Below are 25,612 nucleotides of genomic sequence, written 5' to 3'. Positions count from 1 at the left end.
TCCAGCAGGGAAAAAATGCTTTGTGTAAGATCCACTCCACAGTTTGATGAATGAATTAACTCCAAAGTATTAGGTGACAAGTGAATATTTAAACAGAAATAATTTAAGATTTATCACCAACCTGTAATGTATCCAGATCATCTAAAACTGTTTTGTAGGATTTAGTTCCAATTCTATAGATTTTATTTTTAAATTTAATATTCTTTCTCTTTAAGCTACAATAATCATAGAAGTGACCATCAGAACTCAAGTATATCATATATGTAATCTTTCTTTTGTAAAGCTACCTAAATCACATTACAAAGACATCTTAAGTGTTACTATGGGAGCATTTGTCAAACACTTCTTGTCATGGCACTAAGTGGTAATTTGCTGTTAAAAATATTTCTTAAAGGGCAGCCCGGGTGGCTCAGCAGTTTAGTGCCACCTTCAGCCCAGGGCGTGATCCTGGGGACCTGGGATCGAATCCCACGTCGGGCTCCCTGCATGGAGCCTGCTTCTCCCTCTGCCTGTGTCTCTGTCTCTTGTGAATAAATTAATAAAATCTTAAAAAAAAATTTCTTAAAGATTATAAAATAGGGTCACCTAGGTAGCTCAGTTGGTTAAGCATCTGCCTTTGGCTCAGGTCATGATCACAGGGTGCTGGGATCGAGCCCTGCATCAGGCTCTCTGCTCAGCAAGGAGCCTGCTTCTCCCTTTCCCTCTGCCCCACCCCCTTGCTTGTGTGCGCACTCTGTCAAATAAATAAATAAAATCTTTAAAAAAAAAAAAAGATTATAGGGGGATCCCTGGGTGGCTCAGCGGTTTAGCGCCTGCCTTTGGCCCAGGGCGCGATCCTGGAGTCCCGGGATCGAGTTCCATGTCGGGCTCCCGGCATGGAGCCTGCTTCTCCCTCTGCCTGTGACACACTCTGCCTCTCTCTCTCTCACTCTGTGTCTATCATAAATAAATAAATAATTCTTAAAAAAAAAAAAAAAAAGATTATAAAGTAATTTTAGGAGCCTAGGTAGCTCAGTTTCTTAAGCGTCCAACTCCTGATTTTAGCTCAGGTCATGATCTCAGGGGCCTGGAATCAAGCCCTACTTGGGACTCCCTGCTCAGCAGGGGCCTGCTTGGCTCCCACATCTCTCTCTGTCACCTCCCTATACACCCACTCTCTAAAAATAAATAAATAAAATCTTATAAAAAATATTTGAGGATACTGCCTCCATGCTTCACCTAGTTCACAAGTCCTAAAGTGTCACTCAGAATGAAGGTTATGAGTCGGGGTGGAATACACTTTACTCAAGTTAGCTAATCAATAAACTAATAAACAAGCAAATAATATACCTGTGTGAAGGGAGGGAAAGAAAGACCAATACCAAGAATATTACCATGTATTATTTAAAATGTCCAGTTTCAAAGAAAAAATTATAATACATGAACAGAAAAGTATGATTCAAGACCTATATACCAGAAAACAGCAACAGAAGAAAAAGCCTGTGAGAGTGACCAAATGTTAGATTAAATAGAGACTTAAATGTAACCAGTATAAATATTTTCCAACAACTAAAGGAACCATAATTAAAGGAGGGTACAATAACAATGTCATATCAAAAAAAGAATATCAATAAAGAGATAGATATGATAAAAACAACCGAAAAGAAAATTTTTGAATTCATAAATGTCTGAAATGAAAAAAATCACTCGAGGGGCTCAAAAGATTTGAAGTAGCAGAAGAAAGCAGTAATACATTTGTACATAGATTGATACAAATTATGTAATCCATAAAATGGGGGTGGGGGGTCGGAAAGAAGACAAATGACTAGAACCTCAGACAAATGCAGCATACCAATAAGTACAAGACACTCATAATGTGAGCGCAAGGAGAAGAGTGAGAGATGAAAAAATAATGATTCCTGATGATAATGGCTGAAAACTTCTCAAATTAACTTCTCAAATTAACATTAATGTACATAGCCAGGAAATCCAATGATGAACAGAGACACATCACAGTAAAAATGCAGAAAGCCAAACCGAAGAAGAGAATTTTGAAATCAGCAAGAGGAAAAAATAAAAAGACTTATCTCTTACAAGGGACCACATTAAGATTAACAGCAAAAATCTCTCAGCAAAAACAATGGGAGACCAGAAGGCAGTGGGCTGGCATATTCACAGAGAAACACTTGTTAACCAAGACTCTATATATCCAACAAAGTTATCTTTCAAAAACAGATATTCCTAGATAAACAAAAACAGAGAATTTGTTGCTAGTAGACCCATTTTATAAAAAATAAGAGAAAAAAAATAAAATAAAAAAATTAAAAATAAGAGAAATTCTTAAGGCTGAAAGCAAGTGACACTTGACATCAATCTGAATCTACATGCATAAACAGAGCACTGGTAAAGGTAATTATGTAACTAAAAAAGATAGTATGGGATCCCTGGGTGGCGCAGCGGTTTAGCACCTGCCTTTGGCCCAGGGCGCGATCCTGGAGACCCGGGATCGAGTCCCGCATCGGGCTCCCGGTGCATGGAGCCTGCTTCTCCTTCTGCCTCTCTGCCTCTCTCTCTCTCTCTCTCTCTCTCTGTGTGACTATCATAAATAAATAAAATTAAAAAAAAAAAAAAATAAAATAAATAAAAATAAAAAAGATAGTATAAAGAATTATTTCTTTTTCTATTAAATGATTTGAAAATAAAGTAATATGTATATATTGAATTGTTAAGTCTGTAACATATAGGAATGTAGTATATTTGCCAATAGTGGCACAAAGGAGGTGATCAGGAGTAAAGTTGTATTGAGCTAAGGCAAAAACTCCAGAGGATAAATGGAATCCACAGGAACAAATAAAATGAACCAAAAATAATAAATAATGAGATTAATATAATAATAGCTATAAATAAATACTTACTCTCCTTCTCTAAGCTTTAAATCATAGTATTAATTTTAACATATATTGCTGGGTCTGTAACACTTATAGATTATACCACAAAAAGAGGGAAAATGGAACACATGTATACCAGAGTAATTTTTGATATCTCATTGGAATTCAGTATAAATCTGAAACTTATTCCATTAAGTTAATATGGAAATATTAAATATGGAAGGCCCTAGCTAACACTAATAACAAAAACTAGAGATGCAGAGAAAAAAAACATAAAAAGTAGAGAAAGAAATCATTAGAATAAACTGAAATATTATGTTAGGAGATAAGCACTTAAAAGAAAGCAGTAAAGGAAGAGTAGAAAAACAAAAAAGAAATGAGACTATAGATAACAAAAGAACAATGAAAGACAAAAAAATCAACGATATCAATAAATACATGTAAATTAACACTCCTAAATAACTAGTCGGTCAAAGAAAAAAATGAAAAGAGAAATTAGAAAATATTTGGAAATAAATGAAAATGAAGAAAAATATGCTAACACTTATGGGATACAGTTAAAATATCTGGAAGGAAATTTACAGGCATAAATGCCTATATTAAACTAAAAGATCTCAAATTAATAACTTGATCTCCTACCTTAAGACACACATACACACAAACACAAAAAAGAAAACTAAACCTAAAGCTAGCAGACAGAAGGATTAATAAAGATGAAACAGAAATTAATGAAACTGAAAAACAGGAAAAAAAAAATCAATGAAACCAAAAGCTGGTTCTTTGAGATCTACAAAACTGACAAACTTAGCTAAATGAAAGATTCAAATTATTACAATGAGAAGTGAGTTTAGTAAGTTCTTTATAGATCTTGGATACTAGTCCTTTATCTGATACGTCATTTGCAACTATCTTCTCCCATTCTGTAGGCTGTCTTTTAGTTTTGTTAACTGTTTCTTTTGCTGTGCAGAAGCTTTTTAAGTCCCAATAATTCATTTTTGCTTTTGTTTCTCTTGCCTTCATAGATGTTATCTTGCAAATAGGCACTGTGGCCAAGTTCAAAAAGGGTGTTGCTTGTGTTCTTCTCTAGGATTTTGATGGAATCTTGTCTCACATTTAGGTCTTTCATCCATTTTGAGTTTATCTTTGTGTATGGTGTATGAGAATGGTCTAATTTCATTCTTCTGCACGTGGCTGTCCAATTTTCCCAGCACCATTTATTGAAGAGACTGTCCTTTTTCCAGTGGATAATCTTTCCTGCTTGTCGAATGCCAGCTGACCATAGAGTTGAGGGCCCATTTCTGGGTTCTCTATTCTGTTTCACTGATCTACTTGTCTGTTTTTGTGCCAGTACCACACTCAACAGCAAAGAAACAAACAATCCAATCATGAAATGAGCAAAAGACATGAACAGAAATTTCACCAAAGACATACACATGGCCAACAAGCACAAGAGAAAATGCTCTGCATCACGTGCCATCAGGGAAATACAAATCAAAACCACAATGAGATACCACCTCACTCCAGTGAAAATGGTAAAAATTAACAAGACAGGAAACAACAAATGTTGGAGAGGATGTGGAGAAAGGGGAACCCTCTCTTGCATTGTTGGTGGGAATGTGAACTGGTTCAGCTGCTCTGGAAAACTGTGTGGAGGTTCCTCTAAGAGTTAAAAATAGAACTGCCCTACAATTGCACTACTGGGGATTTACCCAAAGATACAGATGCAGTGAAAAGCCGAGACACCTACATCCCAATGTTTATAGCAGCAATGTCCACAATAGCCAAACCATGGAAGGAGCCTCGGTGTCCATCAAAAAATGGATGAATAAAGAAGATGTATACACACACACACACACACACACAATGGAATATTACTCAGCCATTAAAAATGATGAATACCCACCATTTGCTTCAACAGGGATGGAACTGGAGGGTATTATGCTGAGTGAAGTAAATCAATCAGTGAAGGACACACATTATATGGTTTTACTCATATGGGGAATATAAAAAATAGTAAAAGGGATATAGGGGAAAGGAGAGAAAAATGAGTGGGAAAAATCAGAGAGGGTGACATGAGATATTCCTAACTCTGGGAAACAAAAAGGGGGTAATGGAAGGGGAGGTGGGTGGAGGGATGGGGTGCTGGGTGACGGGCACTGAGAGGGTCACTTGACGGGATGAGCACTGGGTGTTATACTGTATGCTGGCACAAATCGAGCTCCCCCCCCCCCAAAAAAAGAGAGAGAAGTAAAAGTGGAGACATTACTAATCATCTTTTAGAATTAAAAAGGATTATAAATTATATCAGGAACCACTGTATACAAGTAGATTAGGTAACTTAGATGAAATGGACTAATTTCTAACAAAGGAAATCAATGAAACTAACCCAAAGAAACAATTTCAACAGACCCTATAAAACTGACTTAGTAATCATAAACTTCCCTCAAAGAAAAGCCCAGTCCCAGATATTCTCACTGACAAATTATTCCAATTAAAAAAAAATTAATACCATTTCTTCAAAAAGTCTTCAATAAACAGAAAAGGGGAACACTACCAAACTCATTATGCTCTCTCGCTCTCTCTCATATAAATAAATCTTTAAAAAAGAAAAAGAGTATGTAAATAAGAGGGAAAACATGCTCTGTTCATTACTGAAAGACTCAATTATGTTAAGACAGCAAAATTCTCCAAACTGATAAAGATTCAGCACAAGCCCTCACAGAATCCCAGCTGACTTCTTTGTAAAAATTGACAGTTAATTAAATTCATATGAAATTTTAAGGATCCCAGAATAGCCAAAACAATCTTGAAAAAGAAGAACAGGGCAGCCTGGGTGGCTCAGCAGTTTAGCGCCGCCTTCAGTCCAGGGTGTGATCCTGGAGATCCGGGATTGAGTCCCACGTCGGACTCCCTGCATGGAACCTGCTTTTCCCTCTGCCTGTGTGTCTGCCTCTCTCTCTCTCTCTCTCTCTCTCTCTGTGTCTCCCATTAATAAATGAAAAAAATAAAATAAAATAAAATAAAATAAAATAAAATAAAATAAAATAAAATAAAATAAAATAAGAACAAAGTTGGAGAACTCACAAGTCTTTATTTTTTTTAAACTTAACTACAAATATGGTAAATTGAAGACCATATGGTATTGGCATTGGGATAGACACAGAGGTCAATGGAATGGAACTGAGAGTATAGAAATAAATCTATGGGGAATCCCTGGGTGGCTCAGTGGTTTGGAGCCTGCCTTTGGCCCGGGGTGCGATCTTGTAGTCCCGGGATCGAGTCCCGCGTCGGGCTCCTGGCGTGGAGCCTGCTTCTCCCTCCTCCTGTGTCTCTGCCTCTCTCTCTCTCTCTATGTCTATCATAAATAAATAAATATTAAAAAAAAAAAAAGAAATAAATCTATGTGCCTATGATCTTCTGAATTTTTTTTTTTTATAAATTTTTATTTATTTATGATAGTCACACAGAGAGAGGGAGAGAGGCAGAGACACAGGCGGAGGGAGAAGCAGGCTCCATGCACCGGGAGCCCGATGTGGGATTCGATCCCGGGTCTTCAGGATCGGGCCCTGGGCCAAAGGCAGGTGCCAAACCGCTGCGCCACTCAGGGATCCTTGATCTTCTGAATTTTGATAAGGATGACAGGATCATTTAATGAGGAAGGAATTTTCCAATAGCGAGAGCTAGGATAAGAATGAAGCTGGACCCTTACCTTATACCATGTATAAAAATTAACTGAAAATGATCAGGGGCCTAAATATAATAGCTAAAACTATAAAACTCTTAGAAGAAAACACAGAGGTAAATCTTCATGACCTTGATGTTGGCACTAATTTTTTTTTGGCACTAATTTTTTATATGACATCAAAATCATGAATAACAAGAAAAAAAAATTAATTGGATTACCTCAAAATTAAAAACTTTTGTGCTTCAAAGGACACTATCAAGAAAAGTGAATATAATCCACAAAATGGGAGATAAATATCTGGAAATCAAATATCATAAAGAACTCATATAACTTAGTAATAAAATGACAACTCAATTTGAACGTGGGCAAAAGAATTGAAGATATTTCTCCAAAAATATACAAATAGCCAATAAGCACATAAAAAGATCCTTGGTAATATGAGTCACCAGGGAAATACAAATCAAGACCACAATGAGATACCACTATACACCAAGTGTAATAAAAAAGTCAGAATTAAGTGTTGGTGAGGATGTGAAGATATTCAAAACCGTCATACATTGGTAATGTGAATGTGACATGGTGCAGCCACTTTAGAAAAAAACCTGGTAGTTCTTTAAATGGTTATACAGTATCCATGGGACCCAGCAATTTCACTCCCAAGAGAAATGAAAACATATGTCCACACAAAAACTCAGCCATGGAGGTTCATAGGGGCATTATTCATATAGTCCAGAGGAAGAAACAGTCCAAATGCCTATCAAATAATGAATGGATAAACAAAATGTAGTGTATCTGTACAATGGAATGCTATTTATTCATTAAAAGGAATGAAGTGCTGAAATGCACTACGACATGCTTAAACCCTGAAAACATGCTAAGAAGCCAGTCGCAAAATACCATATTATGATTCAATTTTATGAAATTTTCAGAATACGCAAAAATATAGATAGTAGATAAATAGCTGTTTAGGACTGAGGGAGGGTATGAGAGGACAGGGTGGAATGACAAAGATTTCTTTTTCCTTTTCAGGGGATGAAAATGTTCTAAAATTGACTGTGGTGAAAGTGAATTTACTAAAAGTCACTGGGTAAACAGTACAGTATGTTAATACTATCTCAATAAGACTTGAAAAAAGAAACACACAAGAAATGTAAAACCTGCAGTGATAGAAATATATAGCACTTCAGTACATTACAGGTAAGAAAAATTTTGCCCTAGCAATATTCTCTTAGATATAGACAAGTTATGGAATGCGTAAACTGGGAAAGGCTTTTTCATCATGGGTTATAGAAGTATGAATGGAACCACAACATTAAGTATTTATGGCCACATTCTTTATCATACATGAAAAACAGAACTTAACAGGCATCAGCTTAAATAAAGACTATCCTTTCAAGTTCTTCTCAAGGAAGATCATACCTGTTACTAGTATTAATTACTAAAGAAGATAATGTGTGTCTTTGGAAGGGAGAAGAGGTAGGAAAGCATTTTAATAGTTTTCTCATGGCTGAGGGTGATGAAATACAAAATATAAAAAAGCCTGTAAGTCATATCTGAGTTCTAGTCATGGCTCAAATGAGTAATACCCATGTGATCTTTGTCAAATTTCAGCCTTGACAAAGATTGAAATTCTAAGCTTTACTTCACTGTGTATTTTTTAAAAGGCAGGGGGATGAGGGGAGGCAGCATGAGAGAGGCAGACTTTATCCAGTTTAATAATGTTGGCTCAATACAGCCAACTTTTCAAATAACCAAGCTTGAAATCTTATCATCACTAAAACTACCCCTCCACCTTCTCACACAAGACTGTCCATTCTTAGTTCCTCAGTCTCCTCTACCTGAACCCTTATTCTACTACCATCTTCCTTCTGACTCCAAAAATAAGAGTCTCCTTAATTAACAAACTTGCATGTACTGTGCTCTTTCAATATCTTCCAAAACTGTCAAAACAATAACTTCTGATCGGATCAATCCCTCCCTCAAAAATAAACAGATTAAAAAAACAAACAACCAAACTAAACCCAAGCAAACCAACCAACCAATCTTCAAACACCTACCTTTCAAATGTTTACATCTAGATCGAATATATTCATATTTGTATTTTAACCATTTTCTGTGATTAACTTCAATACTTCTAAAAGATTTCACTCTACCTGAAATGTTCTGGGCCTGCTACATATCATTGCTTCTCCAGCAGTAAATATCCATCAAATGAATGCTACTCATTCTCCAAGTTTCCTTTAAAAATTTTAAATTATCTTCCTAATTAGATGCCATCTCTAATAGCTCAGACATAATTTCTTCCTATGCGCTCCAAATGCACTTTACTTTTATCTTTACTCAAGTATTTATACTTATTTGAGTATAAAATACTCAAGTATTTATACTATTCTGCCTTTTATTTTCATTATCTGCTTTCTGCTATTCACCAAATGAGTAAGCACAAAGATTTTGTGTCTGCGGTCAGTGAATACTTATTAAATTGGGATCAAATGAGGCAACAAGTGTGACAATACTTAAAAAACAAATCTTACAAATATTACTAATGAAGATGGTAATTTATCAAAACGGTAATAACAAACTATCCTTAAGAAGTTCTTCAGTGGAATTAATCGCCGATCATTCACAAAAGTACCCATCACAAACCTATGAATTTTTTTTTTTAAGATTTTATTTATTTCTTTGAGAGAGAGCACAAGAGGAGGGGAGGGGCAGAGGGAAGCAGGCTCTCCACCAAGCAGGAAGCCCTGATGAGGGGTTCGATCCCAGGACATGAGTTGAAGGAAAGACACTTAACCAAATTAGTCACTCAGGCATCCCTAAACCTATGGACTTAATTGTTTCTCCAAAAAAAATGATTTCCGTATTTCTAAATTCATTTACATATTTCAGGAGTGATTTCCAATTCTAAAATTTAATTTCTATTTGCTCTATACCTAGGTGGGGCAGAGAAGTTAATGATGGCAAAAGCATGAGATGGTCAACCTTATGAGAAAGCACATATCATCTTATGCAAACTATTCTTTTTTTTCTTTTTTAAGGACACTTCATACCCGATGAGGGACCTGAACTCACGACCCCAAGATCAAGACCTGAACTGATATCAAGAGTCAGGTATCCAATAGACTGATCCAAGTTCCTGTAACTTACGTGCCCTACAAACTATTTATTTTTAAAGATAAAGAAAAATAGGGGCGCCTGGCTGGCTTAGTCATTTAAGTGCCTGCCTTTGGCTCAGTTCATTATCCCAGGGTCCTGGGATCAAGCCCCATGTTGGGCTTCCTGCTCAGTGGGGAACCTGCTTCTCCCTCTCCCTGCCACTCCCCCTACTTGTGCTCTCTTTCTCTAATAAATAAATCTTTAAAAAGAAGACAAAATAAACATGGAGATAAAAAATGTTGCCTGAGGTCACATATTGGGAGACACAGAAAATATAACAGGATGGCTAACTTAATTTCAAGATAGCAGTCATCTAACAAAGTAACAAAATTTTCCTTGATTTTATATACAAATAATCTTTTCAAAATATTTATATAAATAATGACCAAAGCCAATTTTATTATTGTTTTCCCTTAGAATAAGTAAAACTGACTAGCTCTTTTTAACACCTTTTCTTCAACTTTCTATTATATACCTAAATTAAAATTTGAATTTTCTGTATCAGAAGCTTATTTTTTCTTATATTCAATTTAAAGAGTAAAATTAAAAAGTATTGATGAATTCAAACAAGACATATAAACTGTCACGAAAATAAAATTTGCTGTTGTTCGGAAAATAACAGCACTTTATGTATTTATTGAATAACAGCACTTTATTTTTAAAAAAAAAATTTTTTTTTGTAAATTTTTATTTATTTATGATAGTCACACACACACACACACAGAGAGAGAGAGAGAGAGAGAGAGAGAGAGGCAGAGACATAGGCAGAGGGAGAAGCAGGCTCCATGCACCGGGAGCCCGACGTGGGATTCGATCCCGGGTCTCCAGGATCGCGCCCTGGGCCAAAGGCAGGCGCTAAACCGCTGCGCCACCCAGGGATCCCCTGAATAACAGCACTTTAAAGACAAAACTTAAGATTATTCAAAAACGTAATTATGGCAAAATTAATTATAGCTTCTCTTAAATGTAACACTATTTCTACTTTGATCAATTTCATGAGTCTGAAAAAACTTTTCACTAGAAATTTATATGATTCTACCTTAAGGGCAAGAGTTTACCTTAACATTTGACTTTTTTGAGAAATTCACCACTACTCCCCAGCCAAAATCATCTCCTTCATTCTTTACCTAAAAAAAAAAAAAAAAGGGAAGTAAATAAAAACATTTATGTTCAAAAGAAATTTTAGACTTCCATGTCCACATTATGGGCTAATAAAACTTTAAGTTTTCCTGGTAAAATATTTTTTGAAAGATTGCTGTTAAACCTAAGGAAAAACATATTAATCCTCAAGAAAAAAATCACCATCAAATTTCATAGGCCACTAAAACAGCAACAATAGGAACATGTCAGTTGGCAAACAAATTTATAAAATATGTATTTGTTCTGAAACTGAGATCTTTTATATTTTATAATTCATCCAGGACTTAAAACTGCATACAAATAAAAATCAGTGGAGATTAAAAGGCCTTCACACAGGATCCCACCCCCACTCAATACCATGTGAATGGTATAAAACAATATAGTTAATGTAGAGCAACAATTAGAAGAATCTTTATCCAAAAATGACATACCTTTACCAAACGACCTGGTTGTAGAAATGGTAAGCAGTATTTTGGTTTGTGAACATATTCTTCAATTTCTTTACCCAGTTTGGCAAGCTGCTGTCTAATCTTATAATAGATGACGACGCTTTCCTCATTTGGTATTACTATTTTATTATATTGTTCTTCTGAGTTCTTTACTTCTGTAAATACATGTAAAATATTTTTAAAATAATTTACGTAAATTATACCAAGATACATCTGTTTTTCTACTATAAACATAGGAAACAAAGTCAGCTTGCATACATTAGAAGTTTTATGGAAAAACTTCAGATATAACTGCAAGTCATTCTGAGCATTTTCTTTCTACATTTAAGGTTCATTAAATTCCTCCAACTCATTAACTGTGAATCTTCAGATTGAGTCTGAATTGGCCGTGATTATGGTAAGTTGTTTTTTTCCTAGGATGTGGGAGAGGGGGTTATCTATAAGAATTCTAGGCCTACACTGTTCAACACAGCACTGTCCTATAAAACTTTTTGTAATGGTAGAAGAGTGCTAGATCTTTTTTTTCTAATATAGTGCCAGGAGACACCAGCCATATATGGCTATTTAAATTAAAATTTATGAAAATTAAATAAAATTAAATATTTAGTTCCTCAATAGCACCAGAACCATTTCAAATACCTCCGTACTTGAAGGGCACAGACATAGAACATTTCTACCACTGCAGAAAGTCTACTAGACAGAACTATTTGGGGCCTTTCAAGTAATACATTGCTTTAACTTTCTGCAAGAATCCAGTTTGCTACTGTCATGACAACTTCTACCACCATCAGAGTCGCGATCACTAAAACTGAGGACCAGCAATTCAATCACAGTTCTTTCTCTACTCAGTCAGTAGCCAAAACACAGGCCCTTTTCCCCAATAGTTCTTAGCTAATCTAACTATTCTTAGCTAATCTATACCATTTCCTGCTCCAGTTCTTGCATCTACTGCTGACCTCCCTTCCTCACTCATTTCATTATGCCTCCATCCCATTGTGAACAAGCACAATTTCAAATGAGGTTAAATACACAAAACTTAAAACTCACTGTAAATACATTTAGTACATTTACAACATAAGCAAATATTAGCATCACCTAGTTCTAGAGTATTTTCACTGCTCCAAAAGGAAATTCCATATCCATTGAGCAAACACACTCTTCATTCACTCCTCCCCACAACCTCTGACATCCTACTTTTTGTTTGCATGGATTTATCTATTCTAGATTTTTCATATATGTGCAGTCACACTATACGTGGCCTTTTGTTTGGCTTCCTTCACTAGCATGTTTTCAAGGTTCATCCATGTTACAGTACAGCATGTATCAGTACTTCACTTTTTATGTCTAAATATTAATCCACTATATAAGTACACCATTTTAGTGATCTGTTTACCAGATGGTGGTCATTTGGATTATTTCTACCTTTTAGCAACTGTAAATAGTGCTGTTATGAATATTCATGCACAAGTTTTTGTTTGAAAATATTTCTTTCTTTTTTTTTTTAATTTTTTATTTATTTATGATAGGCACACAGTGAGAGAGAGAGAGAGAGGCAGAGACACAGGCAGAGGGAGAAGCAGGCTCCATGCACCGGGAGCCCGAAGTGGGATTCGATCCCGGGTCTCCAGGATCGCGCCCTGGGCCAAAGGCAGGCGCCAAACCGCTGCGCCACCCAGGGATCCCCAAATATTTCTTTTATTATATCCCCAGGAGTGGAACTATTGGGTCTTATGGTAATTCTGTATTTAACTTTCTAGGAAGTGCTGAACTATCTTCCACAATGACAATATCATTTTGTTAATATATTAAAAACAAAGCCAAAAACCTATCCTAATTGAGTGTGAAGTGGTATTTCTATGTCGTTATGAATGGCACTTCCCTAATAACTAATGTTGAGCATGTTTTCATATGATTGTTTACTGGCTAACAGTTTATCTTCTTTGGAGAAAAAAAAAATCTATTCAAATACTTTGCCCATTTAAAAATCAGATGATTTGATTTGTCTTTTTATTTTTGAATTGTAAGAGTTCTTTATATATTCTGGAAAATAGACCTATATCAGATATATGTTCTACAAATTTTTTTCTCCCATTCTGTGGGCTTTTTATTTCCTGTTGGTGTCTACTAGGTACAAAAGCTTCCAATTTTGATTAAATCAAATTTATGAATTTTCTTTTGTTACTTGTACTTTTGGTGTCTTATTTAAGAAACCACTGCTAAATCCAAGGTTATAGGGATTTATACCTATGTTTTCTTCTAAGAGTTTTGTCTTCAGTTCCTGTATTTATGGCTTTCACTCAATCTCAGTTCATTATTGTATATGGTAAGAGTCCAATTTCATTCTTTTACATATGACTATTCCACTGCTCCAAGAGCGTGTGTTGAAAATCAACTGACCACACATGTATGCGTTTACCACTTCAAGACTTTCAATTCTATTCAACTGGTTAAACTCCTCTATTTAATCTGTATTTTTTTCGTTTCTTTATCCACAAAATGAAGATAACAAGAGTGCCCTCTATGGAATTATGAAAGAATAAAAGTGAAGTTTAAAAAGTAATCTATTGGTTGCTAGAATACACTATTTTTACAGATAAGAGGAAAAAACCCAAAGGTTGGTACACTACTATAAATACTATTTCTCTTGGTTATTCAGTCACTAAACCAGACTAACTGCTGCCTATGTGTGTATAATTACCCTACTCATGCATGACCTTGTGCTAACTGCTTAGGAATATTTTAAGTTTAATTCTTTTTATTTGAAGTATAGGGGTGCCTGAGTGGCTCAGTTGGTTAAGTGTCTGCAGTTGGCTGAGGTCATGATCCTGCGGTTCTTGGGATCCAGCACCAAAGTGGGCTCCCTGCTCGGCAGGGAGCCTGCTTCTCCCACTCCCTCTGCTCCTGCTCTCACACACTCTAACAAACATACAAACAAACAAATAATTTAAAAATAAATAAACAAAATAAAGTATTAAACTGGCTTGGTGCACCCAGAGGGCTCAGTTGGTTAAGTGTCTGACTCTTGGTTTTGGCTCAGATCATGATTGATCTTCAGTGTGGTGGGTATGAGCCCCGAGCTGGGGGCTCTGTGCTTAATGTGGAGTCTGCTTGTCCTTCTCCCTCTGCTCCTCTCCTGCTATCTCAAATAAATAAATAAAATCTTAAGAAAAATATATTAAGCTGGCTTATAACCTTATGTGTTTCAATGACAGCATCTGAAATTTCTACGAGGTAAAATTAACTTCCTTTTTACTATTAAACATTAAAATACCTTAATTTATATCCAAATCTACAATGTACTTAAATCTTGTGGATACTATTTTTAAAAATTCTATTATTATATATAATGTTTTTTTTTTGTTTTTGTTGTTGTTTTTTGCAAGAGAAAGAGATTGATAGCCTCTTTAAAAACATAGTTCTTTGAGACACCTGAGTGGCTCACTCAGTGTCCAAATCTTGGTTTTGGCTCAGGTTGTGATTTCATGGTCACTGGGATCAAGCCCTGCATCCAGCTCCACGCTGTGTTGAGTCTACTTGAGATTCTCTCCTCCTCTCCCTCCGCCCCTACCGCTTGTGCTTGCTCTCTGAAATAAATAAATACAAAAGTTTCTTGACAAAGAATCATTTCTTTCTCTTTGCTAAGGTCGTAGGTATTCACCAAGACAAATGGCATCACACAATTTCACAATAACAAATATAATCTGAAGTTATACATTTGCCATTAATTTTATAAGGTGCATTTAAAAAATTTAACAGCTGTGCTCATAGTATTTAAATACAGGTAAGTCTTAAAACTAGCCAGCTCAAGTTTTCTTTAATCAATGTTTTGTCATCCTGTTTTCTTTTTTTAGTCAGAGAAGTTATTTCATCTATTTTCACCGTATTAAAAAAGAGATGATCTATGACTTAATAAAAACAGCTTAGCTCAGCAGCAGGAGTCCAAGACTCTAATCTCAATTCTGCCAGCAATCAAATGTATAACCACAGATACTGACTTAACTTCCCCTAGGCCTTTATTTTTTTATTATTTTTTTCAGTCTTCACACCTTTTTTACTGGAGGCTATGTATTGCCTTCATTTCTTGTATTTTTTTTTAAAGATTTTATTTATTTATTCATGAGAGAGACAGAGAGAGAGGCAGAGACATAGGTAGAGGGAGAAGCAGGGCTCCGCGAGAAGCTTGATGTGAGACTCGATCCCAGGACCCCGGGATCACGCCCTGAACTGAAGACAGACACTCAACCAATGAGCCACCCAGGCGTCCCTCATTTATTATATTTCAAATCACTGTACATTTACTTTTGTGAAAATACCGCCTGCATTTTCTGGTACACACACAAAAAAAGCCCCTAAAAATGGTTTCAGGAAAGGAGAAAAATATCCAATTTAAATAGTGAAGTAGTTAAATAAATAAATAAATAGTGAAGTGGTGCACCATAATTACTGCTACACTGCAGTCATTTCTGCATTTCCTATGTTTCTTAAATATCTTGTCTGATAACATACAATATAAAGAGCAATTCTGGAAAACAGACATTTACGTCTAAAGTCTTAGAATAACCTGTTGGCACTGGATAACCATTCACAGGCACAGCCTCACTAGCAGGATATGCACATGCCCATTGGTTCATAACATTGACGCATCTTTGGACACTACTTCCATATTGCTGAGTGCTATCATAATCATTCTGTTAAGTGCCTATTGGGTAGCCAGTCCTAAAACTGGTCTCTAAACCAGCAGACAAAATTATTTCCAAAGTTACCATTGGTGTAAATTGCATCACAGTAAATACCATTGAGTTTTCCCCCCAAAATCTCTCTTAATCAGACTAGAGTAACACCTGTCATAATTTTCCCTCTCTCAAAAGGCATTAAATCCAAAACTTCTGCCCAAAGGGTACCTGTTCCAATGGTCATCCTTCAACCCTCCTCTACCCCTGGAACAAGCTGAACCTCTGATGTCTTCAACCAACTGAAGCAACTTGGGGTTAAACGTTCTTGATTAGCTTCATGAAGCAGAGAGATAAGGTTGCTCACTTGGTTTATGTTATTAGGTATAAAAAAAGTGTATGCAAAAAAAAAAGTGTATGCTGTGCCTGTCTTGGTACTGTGAACAGCTCTTCTAATTCAATGAATATAATCCTCCAAGAAGTTAGGGTAGTCATAACTGATAACAAATTTCACATCTTCCACATCTTGCCCTTGAAGCTGTATCTGTAGCAATCCAAATATGGGTCAGCCACCCGTCTTTCCTTATTTTTTTAGTAAGCTCATCATATCTTTTTTGGTTTCAACAAAAACAATGGTTTTATTCTACTCCTCATTCACCATCTCTTCCACCAAGGAGTAAGTTTTTCATCCTTTTCTACACCATGGCACATATCTACAATCTGAAGAATCTGAAGAATGTCGTGGTTTGCACTCAGTTCCAATCCACCAATGTTTACATGGATCAAGCTGTTCTGATCCACAATCTTCCTTATTTGGGGTTCGAAGCCCTTATCAAGCATTCTATCTACTTAATCAAGGATAGACAAGGTAGGTAGTTCTTCTCAGATTGGTTTTCCCATACTCTAAATAGTCAATCAGTCTTCCAGGTGTTGCAACACAGGTTTCCACATCTCTCTCCAAATCACAAATCTGTAAGTCCCTTGGGAACACAACCAAAGATGCAAGTGGACCTCCAGCAACATACTCTATAGTATTTAGCAGCTATTTGATGTATCTGTTGGGCAAGTTCCAAGGTGGTGCCAGCAACAAGCAAATAGGCCCATTATCTTTCTCTAGGAATGGCTGATGATTGATGTGGATGACAGCAGGCAGCAAATAAGACAATGTTTTCCCATATCCAGTCTGTGCTATTCCAACCACAGTCGATTCACTCAGAGCAATGGGCCAATCCTGAGCTTGAGTAACAGTGGGTTCAGTAAAATTCTGTCTTGCGGTCACATCCATTACGTTTGCAGGGGAGTTTGCTTCATAAAGAGGCAGAACTGGCTTTGGGCAGTTGTGACCTCTAACTATAATTAAAAAAAAAAATTTTCCTTATTCCTTCTATATGTTTCCACTTCTTGTACTGTGCACCTAACTAAATCAAGGTGTTCTTGATAAAAATTTTTCTCAAAATTTGGGCAGCTCATCAAGATTTCCTTTCTTTTTGACTAGTTTTTCCTCCAGAGTTTCCAAATTTCTTTCCAGATAGGGGCCCTGCCCTACTTCTCCCAAATCGAGATGTACCAAAGCTGTGTGATTCTTCAAGATGATACTGCTTTTTGTTCACTGCCTGGTGCCAAATATTCTTTTACAGTGATAGGCATCTGGTAAGTCAACATTTGGAAAATTATCTCAGTGTCTCCGGTTGAGGACATGGAATGGTATCATCTAAAGCCACATATGCTCTGCTTGTGGACAGCAACTGGGGCAAGCTGGGGACTAGGGGTTCAATCTTCCAGTTATCTGCAAATGACTGGTCCCTAAATGGCTGATTAGGTGTAATCAGAATCTGAAGGGGATTCAGGGAGGAGGGAGTCCTAGGCCTTTAAGAAAAAAATCTGCAAAATGATGCCAAAGCTCCTTCCAGATCTATAGTTTGTAATGAAACAGCCTCTCTTAAGACCTGATAAGTTAATGTAAGAGGAAATAATTATGATCTATTATCCAGGTAAGGTTAAAGAAAAAGAAAAAAATTTTTAACACACTTGGATGTTTTAAGCCTTTTTCCTTTGAGGCACATTATTATAATTCATTTACTTTTGGCTACATAAAAATTGAGTTGAGTGTACTAATACTTGTGATAGAAAAGTATCTCAAATTTACCTTTATCGTTAAATAAATCACAGCACACATATAAAATGGAAATATTATGTAATCATAAAATCATACTTTGAAAGGATATTTGAGATTAAATTTTAAAAAGCCAGAATCATCGAGCCAATAATGAACATAAAGTATTAACACAAGGCTAGGCATAAAGTAAATATTTAACAAAAGATGCTAAGATAAGTACCATCAGTATACTTTTATAAAAACTGCATACAGTAGTTCTCCCCCTTATCCACAGTTTTTTTTTCCTGTGGTTTCAGTTACTTGTGTTCAAATACAGTCTAAATAGAGATCACCTTCCTTCAGACAGTACATAAGGGAGCCTAATGCTACATCACAGTGACTGATTCATTTACTTCTCTCTTCACCTGATTATGTAGGTATTTTACCATCTCACATCATCACAAAAAAGGTGAGTAAAGAGTTAAGATATTTTTAGAGAGCATATTCACAAAACTTTTTTTATAATATATTGGTAAAATTGTTCTATTAGTTACTATTGTTAATCTCTTATTGTGCCTACTTTATAAATTAAGCTTTACCACAGGAATGCATATATGTATACAGAAAAACATAGTATATATAGGGTTCAGTACTATCTGTGGTTTCAGGTATCTGTTGGGAATCCTAGAACATGTAACTGTGGATAAAGGGAGAATTAATATATTTAATCCCACGTTAAGAAAAAAAAATTTATGAGAAAGAAAAAAGTTGGAAAACTACGAACTGCTTAGGTTGGCTCTGTGTAAAGTCACAAATGATTTTAACTCTCCTCTGTATCTTTTATTCAATGTCCCTGTTTTTCTGCTTGACAATGACTATGCATTATTTTTGTAAGATCTACCCAAACCAGTATTTTCAATCTATGCCTCTGTTTTAGGTTTTAATCCACTCTATATGATAATCAGCCAAAATATCCTTTAAGATAAGGATCAGTACACAATTCTACTTGAACAGAGTTACCATAAAACACTTACTTTCTGAACTTTAGGAAGCATCATCATATTAGGAGCTAGAAATTCTAAAAGGCTGAACTCAAATCCCACAGAAGCATTAAATTTCCTTAATCATTTATAAACTTATGCTGTGGCATTTTTTTATAATGAGAAAACAATACAAGGCCAAGACTAATAATATACACATCCTTCTTACAGGTCAAATTTTAGTATATCTGGCTTTTTGTTATATCATGATTCATGAACATGAGCTATCATGTAATATGCCTACAACAATAAATTATATCTAATTTGAACCAATTACAGAAAGGTGTACTAACAGGGTTTTCTTACTTTTATTTTAAAATGTTCTCATTGGTCGTAATGACCAGAGCACAGTTCTTACTTTATGTAAAAATCAAGATATGGCTAACCAGAAAATAAACAATAGCCTAGGCAGCCAATAAGGCAGTGATTGTGCTCTTTACTCTACTAGCTAAGAAGACTTTGATAGAATAATTTTATACTTACTCTCTACTACTCCTGGAATTGCTCTATAATGCTGAAACTGGTAAAAGGATTTTTCCAACATGTACTCAGGATTAATTTCTTCTACACGTAGTAAATTCAAAACCATGTTGTAGGTCAAATGAAAAGCACTATTTAGAGGATCAGCTGAGCCCTAAGAGGAAAAAAAAAAGTCAATGTTGGGATTTTTCAAATATGATTTACATAGATACTTAAAAAACTGCTTAATAATTTAATCCATTTAAGGAATATTATAGAAATGCATTAAGTTCTTTCCTTTAAATGACCAATACAAAGTGATAAACAGTTGATCTTTGGGAAATTGTAATGGGGAAAAAAATCCACTAAGTACGAATAGTACTAGTTAAAATACTGTTTACCAACTATGTTTAGCTCTCTGCCTTCTAGGCACTTGATAAGATTACACTTTCTCACCCGTGGTGGGTGGGGCAAACAAACTGTTAATGATGGGTCACTTTCTGGCCAAGTATTTAATTGTTGGTGTGAAAAGCAGTCTTTTTCCCTCTGGCATAGTGACTGTTAATGTTCAAGGTGTGGTTCCTCCATCATCTTGCATCCCTAAACAATGATAAGCAGAACCTTCTTTATAAATCTGCCCTGAACAAGAGAAATAAACCTTTAAATAAGTTAAATTTAGGGATTTTTACTGTACACAACCTAGCTTGTGCTGACAGACTGTACTAAATTCACCTCAGAATGATATCCAAATAAAAATTAGCACCTTAAAACTCAGCTGTCTGGAGTGATATGAAAAGTTAAGTGTTCCTCTTCCCCAACTTACAGACCATTCTTTATCTACATTTTCATAATTCTTCTTTCTCTTAACTGTGACTGTTACCAAAGAAGGGCAAGACTAAGGGCTAGGCAGAATAAAATATTTATCTACACAGAGTGACCTTAACTCACGAAAAGTTTCTACCAAAAATACTTCTTTGAGATCTAAAATTTTCTTTCAGCAATGTTTCTTCAGAAATATTTTTTTAGGGACGCCTGGGTGGCTCAGTGGTTGAGCGTCTGCCTTCAGCTCAGGGCGTGATCCCAGGGACCTGGGGTCGAGTCCCACATCGCACTCCCTGCACGGAGCCTGCTTCTCCCTCTGCCAATGCCTCTTCCTCTCTGTGTCTCTCACGAATAAATAAATAAAATCTTGAAAAAAAAATTTTTTTTTTCAAGATTTTAGAGAGAGAGAGAAAGAGACAGAGATAGAGAATGTACGAGCAGAGAGAGGGAGAAGCAGGCTCAAAACGTGGGCCTCAATCCCAGGATTCTGGGATCATGACCTGAGCAGAAGGCAGACACTTAACCAACTGAGCCATTCCCACCCAGGTGCCCCCAGAAATATATTTTTAAATGTAAATACTTAAGAATGAAAATGGTTTTGTAGTTACACATAGTGAGAAAGGACTTCAATTACCACTCTGACCTCAAACTTTCTGATCAATTAATGTTCTTCTTTCCAGCATATCTCTTAACTCAGGCAAAAGACGCTACAGGCAAAGCATCCCCTGGTGGAAACTGAAACCACCTCCTCAAGGACTTCCTTGAGCCAGAAAGACTCTGCCCAGGACTAAGCCCAAGAAGATGAACAACTTGATCTGTAACCACCCCCTCCCCACCCACCGCATGTACCCAGGGAACTTTGTCCCACATTTTCCTTATATAAACTTGTGAAGTACTTTCGGCACTTTGGAGACAGTCTTTGAAATGCTGGTCCACTGTCTTCCTGGTACTGGCTTGCCTGAAATAAACTGCCTTTTTGTTTCACTACCACTTGTTTCTCTTTAAATTTTGCCTGAGGTGAGTAGCTAAACCTGCTCTGTTTGGGACCCCTGGACCCAGGTGCTTTTGCACCTCTACACCCCAGGTACAATAGGAGAATAATCAAATTCTGGGGAGATGTATACTGAAATATTTAGAAGTGAAATGTCACATAGCATGCTATGTATTTCTAAATGGCATAGTAAAACACATGAATACTTTAGGGTAGTCAAGGGCTCTTAAATTGAGGTCCACAAACCAACGTTATAGCATAATTTTATATGTATGCATATAGGATTTTATGAGAAGCAGAGTTTTCACCACAGCCTTAAATGAAAAGTATTCCTAACTCCTGAAATATTAAGAGCCATTCGCCCTAGGGGCATAGTTAATAAGTCCCTAAAACCTTGATGTTTATGGACTTTCCTTGAAACTAAGGCCAAGGGACACCTGGGTGGCTCAGTGGTTGAGAGTCCGCCTTTGGCTCAGGTTGTGATCCCGGGATCCTGGGACTTGTCCCACATCAGGCTTCCTGCAGGAAGCCTGCTTCTCCCTCGGCCTATGTCTCTGCCTCTCTGTGTCTCTCATGAATAAATAAATACAATCTTAAAAAAAAAGAAAGAAAAAAAATAGGACCAAAGGGAGATGTGAAGTTAATACAAAAACCAAATTCTTGGAGGAGAGAGGAATTTAAAGACAATTTTAGCTATTTTACCATTTTGCAAACAGACACGGCCCTTACTTTTCTATTTTTTTTTTAAGAGTTTATTTATTTATTCATGAGAGACACAGAATGAGCTAGAGAGGCAGAGACACAGGCAGAGGGAGAAGCAGACTCCATGCAGGGAGCCTGATGTGGGACTCGATCCTGGATCTCCAGGATCATGCCCTGGGCTGAAGGCAGGTGCTAAACCCGTTGAGCCACTCAGGGATCCCAGCCCTTACTTTTCTGTTATTTTTTTTCTATCTCCTCTCACAAATTTTGGGCTTCAATATTACCAATGTTTATTTCTAAGTGCAAGCTCTGCTTCTGTGTGTTTTTTTTTTAAGATTTTATTTATTTATTCATGAAAGACACAAAGAGAAGGACATAGGCAGAGGGAGATGCAGGCTCCTCACAGGGAGCCCAATGTGGGACTCCATCCTGGAACTCCAGGATCACGCCCTGAGCCGAAGGCAGACACTCAACAGCTGAGTCACCCAGGCATCCCATACTTCTGTATTCTCAATTGCTGTAGAATACACCTACCAGAATTCTCAGTTACCTGAAACTCAAGTTGGTATTGTGACATTTTATCTAAGTGACCCCAAGATAGTCTACAAGTTAATCTGCTGTATAGGTATAATTATTAAAAGCATCCTCTTCCACTCCTACAGTAATGGAATTTGGCTGATAAATAATATGGTTACACTACCTAAAATGAAATTTATCTCTCTTGCTTTTTCCCATTACTGAGTGTCAGTCACTCTTACAAAGACTGTTAGTAAGATTACTGATTTTGTCACAAGCTAGACCCCAAAATCTGATCTTTACTGCTTATGTGATTATACTCACTGACCTTTGTTCCACATTCTTCCTTAAGCCCTTCCTTCTAGCTGATCTCTTAACTGAGGCAAAAGATTCCCAAGTCATTAAACATCCCATGAGGAAACAGAAACTACCCTTCAAGCAGTAACAACTGCCTTGATGAGGAGCTCAAGACTACCCAGACCAGCTTGAATTCAATCCCAGATTCTCATCTGCACATATGAACCAAAGAATGACTGACAGTTACCTTAGCTCATTATAATACTAAAATCCCCACCTAAGAAAGAACGATGACAAGGCTCAATATTCCTCCTAACACTAAATAAAGGGAATCCATTCACCATTGCTCAGGGAATCACAACTCGGGAAGTTACTTCCTGTGACCTCCTTATTTGTTGTGAATAAAATCCTTTGTGTGGCAACTCCACCTGGAGTAATTTCTGTGACTCTGCGAGGAGTGAACTCAGGATAGTTCAATTATAATTTGATTAATGGTTAATGAAATTAACATTTAAATTCCAATTTCGAAGGTCTTTCTTCTACTTTATCCCCTTTAAAAATTTCAATCAATCCATGGTTGCAGATTATTTCCTCTTATGTATCTTAGATTAGTTCCTTTGTTTCTTTACCTCTGCTATCTCCCTACTTCAAAGTTTCATCAAATCTGATTTAGAGAGATCACTACAACTATCATCGTAACTACTCTGGTTTCTATTTCCCTTCCAATTTAATCAACATGCTGCCAGACAACCCAAAATATAATTTTACTGTAATAATACTCTATTCATCAATAATGACTACCTAAGGACCCTTGTAAATACTGAAATTTAGGTCATACCAAACTGTTAAAGAAATTATTAAAATATTTTAAGTGCATGATTAAATGATTTACATGCACAAATATATAAGTGTGTGTGCATGCTCAGATATGAGAAATGTTAAAAAAATAATCTTTAGTCAACAAGCAATAAACACATGTATTCTGCTATCTTTGTAAGACTATTTAACCTAACAGGATAAATGATAGATGTGACAGATCCAAATTTTACAAATGTATATAAAGCATACTAATTAGTTTTACATACAATAACGTGGAATAATCTACACATTTTAGTTCTTGAGAAAATAAATGCTCTATTAAAGTCCTATTAAGAGCAAATCTCACTCACTGTTGCTTAAAAGAAAACAGACCTGACGTTTTAATGATGTATATATTACGTTGTTTTGGCTATTAGTTTATATATCGTATTAAGGTCAAAAGAACAAAGTGCTGTCACGCCAAATTCAGTTTGAGTCAGTAAATAAAAATCTATTTGCGTGAGATACTGAGAAGCAACAGCACATGGTGTTTAGAAGCATGCACTGACACCAAACTGCCTGACTTTAAAATCAGAATTTGCCATTTAACAACAATATGACATCTGAAAAATTATTTAGCCCCTGTATGTTTTATTCATTTATAGAACTGGGATGGTAATAGCAATCGTTTCAAAGCCCAAGACAAGTTGAATATTCATTTAACTGTTAATTGTTATTTTTCTGAATAAGTTGCCCACAAATTCTTTAATGATAATAAAATCACCTGAAAAAAAAATCCTAGAGGACAAAAAAAATAGTAGAACAGTTAGTCTCAATAAATGTGTCCAGAAATCAAGAAACGGAGATACACACATATTTGTTTATATAACTGCAGCATCATAAGAAAGCAGATACTGTATCCTTTTGACAACTCAAACTATATAGCATTCAAAGTGAAAGGTACCACTTTACACTCACTAGGATGATCACTGTAAGTTAAAAGGACAGATAATAGGTGTTAGCTAGAATGCAGGGATATGAGAACCCTTCTATATTGCTGATGAGAAAATAAAATGGTATAGCTGCTGAGGAAAACAGTCTGGTGGGTCCTCAAAAGGTTAAATATGGAATTATGTATGACCTAGCAATTTTACTCACAGGTAATATACCCAAAAGAAATAAAAGCATGTTTACATAAAACTTGTAAAGAACAATCATAGCAGCCAAATCAACGTAAATATACATCCACTGATAGATGGATAAATAGGTTGTAATATAGCCAAAAAGAGCAATATTCATCAAAAAAAGGAGTGAAGTCCTGATACATATTACAAATACAGATAAACCTTGAAAATATTATGCTAAAGAAACCAGATACAAAAGATCACATATTATCTGAATTTATTTATTTTTAAAGACTTTATTTATTTATTCATGAGAGACAGAAAGAGAAAGAGAGAGGCAGAGACATAGGCAGAGGTAGAAGCAGGCTTCCAGTGGGGAGCCTGATAGGAGACTTGATCCCAGAACTCCGGGATCACGCCCTGAGCTGAAGGCAGACACTCAACCACTGAGCCACCCAGGAGTCCCATATCTGACTAAATTTATATGAAATGCCTAGAACAGGCAACTCTATAGAGACAAAGAGTAGATTAGTGGTTTGCCTAGGGCTTAGGGGAAAGGGAAGAGGTAGGAGGGAAATAGGGAATGATTATTAATGACAATAAAGTTTCTTTTTGGGCTGATAAAAATGTTCCAAAATTTATTGTTAAGATGATAGCAAAACTCTGTGAATACATTAAAAACCATGAAAATGGGTGAACTGTATGCAATATGAATTGTATCTCAATAAAGCTGTTTTTAAAAGTTCATTTAAGAAATGATGGAGAAATTAGAATCCTTGCACACTGACAGAAGGCAAA

General features: G+C 36.1%; 1 protein-coding gene and 1 pseudogene across 2 annotated transcripts in view; both read right to left on the bottom strand.

The window, feature by feature from the left end:
* Positions 1 to 25,612, bottom strand: part of MTREX (Mtr4 exosome RNA helicase) — a 102,457-nt gene that overhangs the window by 39,004 nt on the left and 37,841 nt on the right. For both annotated transcript variants that reach the window (XM_072826463.1, XM_072826464.1), the window contains 3 exons: positions 19,589 to 19,739; positions 11,283 to 11,455; positions 10,770 to 10,838 (listed from right to left, as the gene is read on the bottom strand). In XM_072826463.1, the coding sequence (XP_072682564.1) occupies positions 10,770 to 10,838; positions 11,283 to 11,455; positions 19,589 to 19,739 (393 nt within the window). The remainder of the gene's footprint in view (positions 1 to 10,769; positions 10,839 to 11,282; positions 11,456 to 19,588; positions 19,740 to 25,612) is intronic.
* On the bottom strand, positions 15,782 to 19,126 carry LOC140633099 (probable ATP-dependent RNA helicase DDX5 pseudogene; annotated as a pseudogene).

The sequence above is a fragment of the Canis lupus genome, chromosome 5 (assembly GCF_048164855.1).
Source record: "Canis lupus baileyi chromosome 5, mCanLup2.hap1, whole genome shotgun sequence".
NCBI lineage: Eukaryota > Metazoa > Chordata > Mammalia > Carnivora > Canidae > Canis > Canis lupus.
The sequence above is the reverse complement of the archived record's forward strand: the minus strand, read 5'-3'. Positions and strand labels throughout refer to the sequence as shown.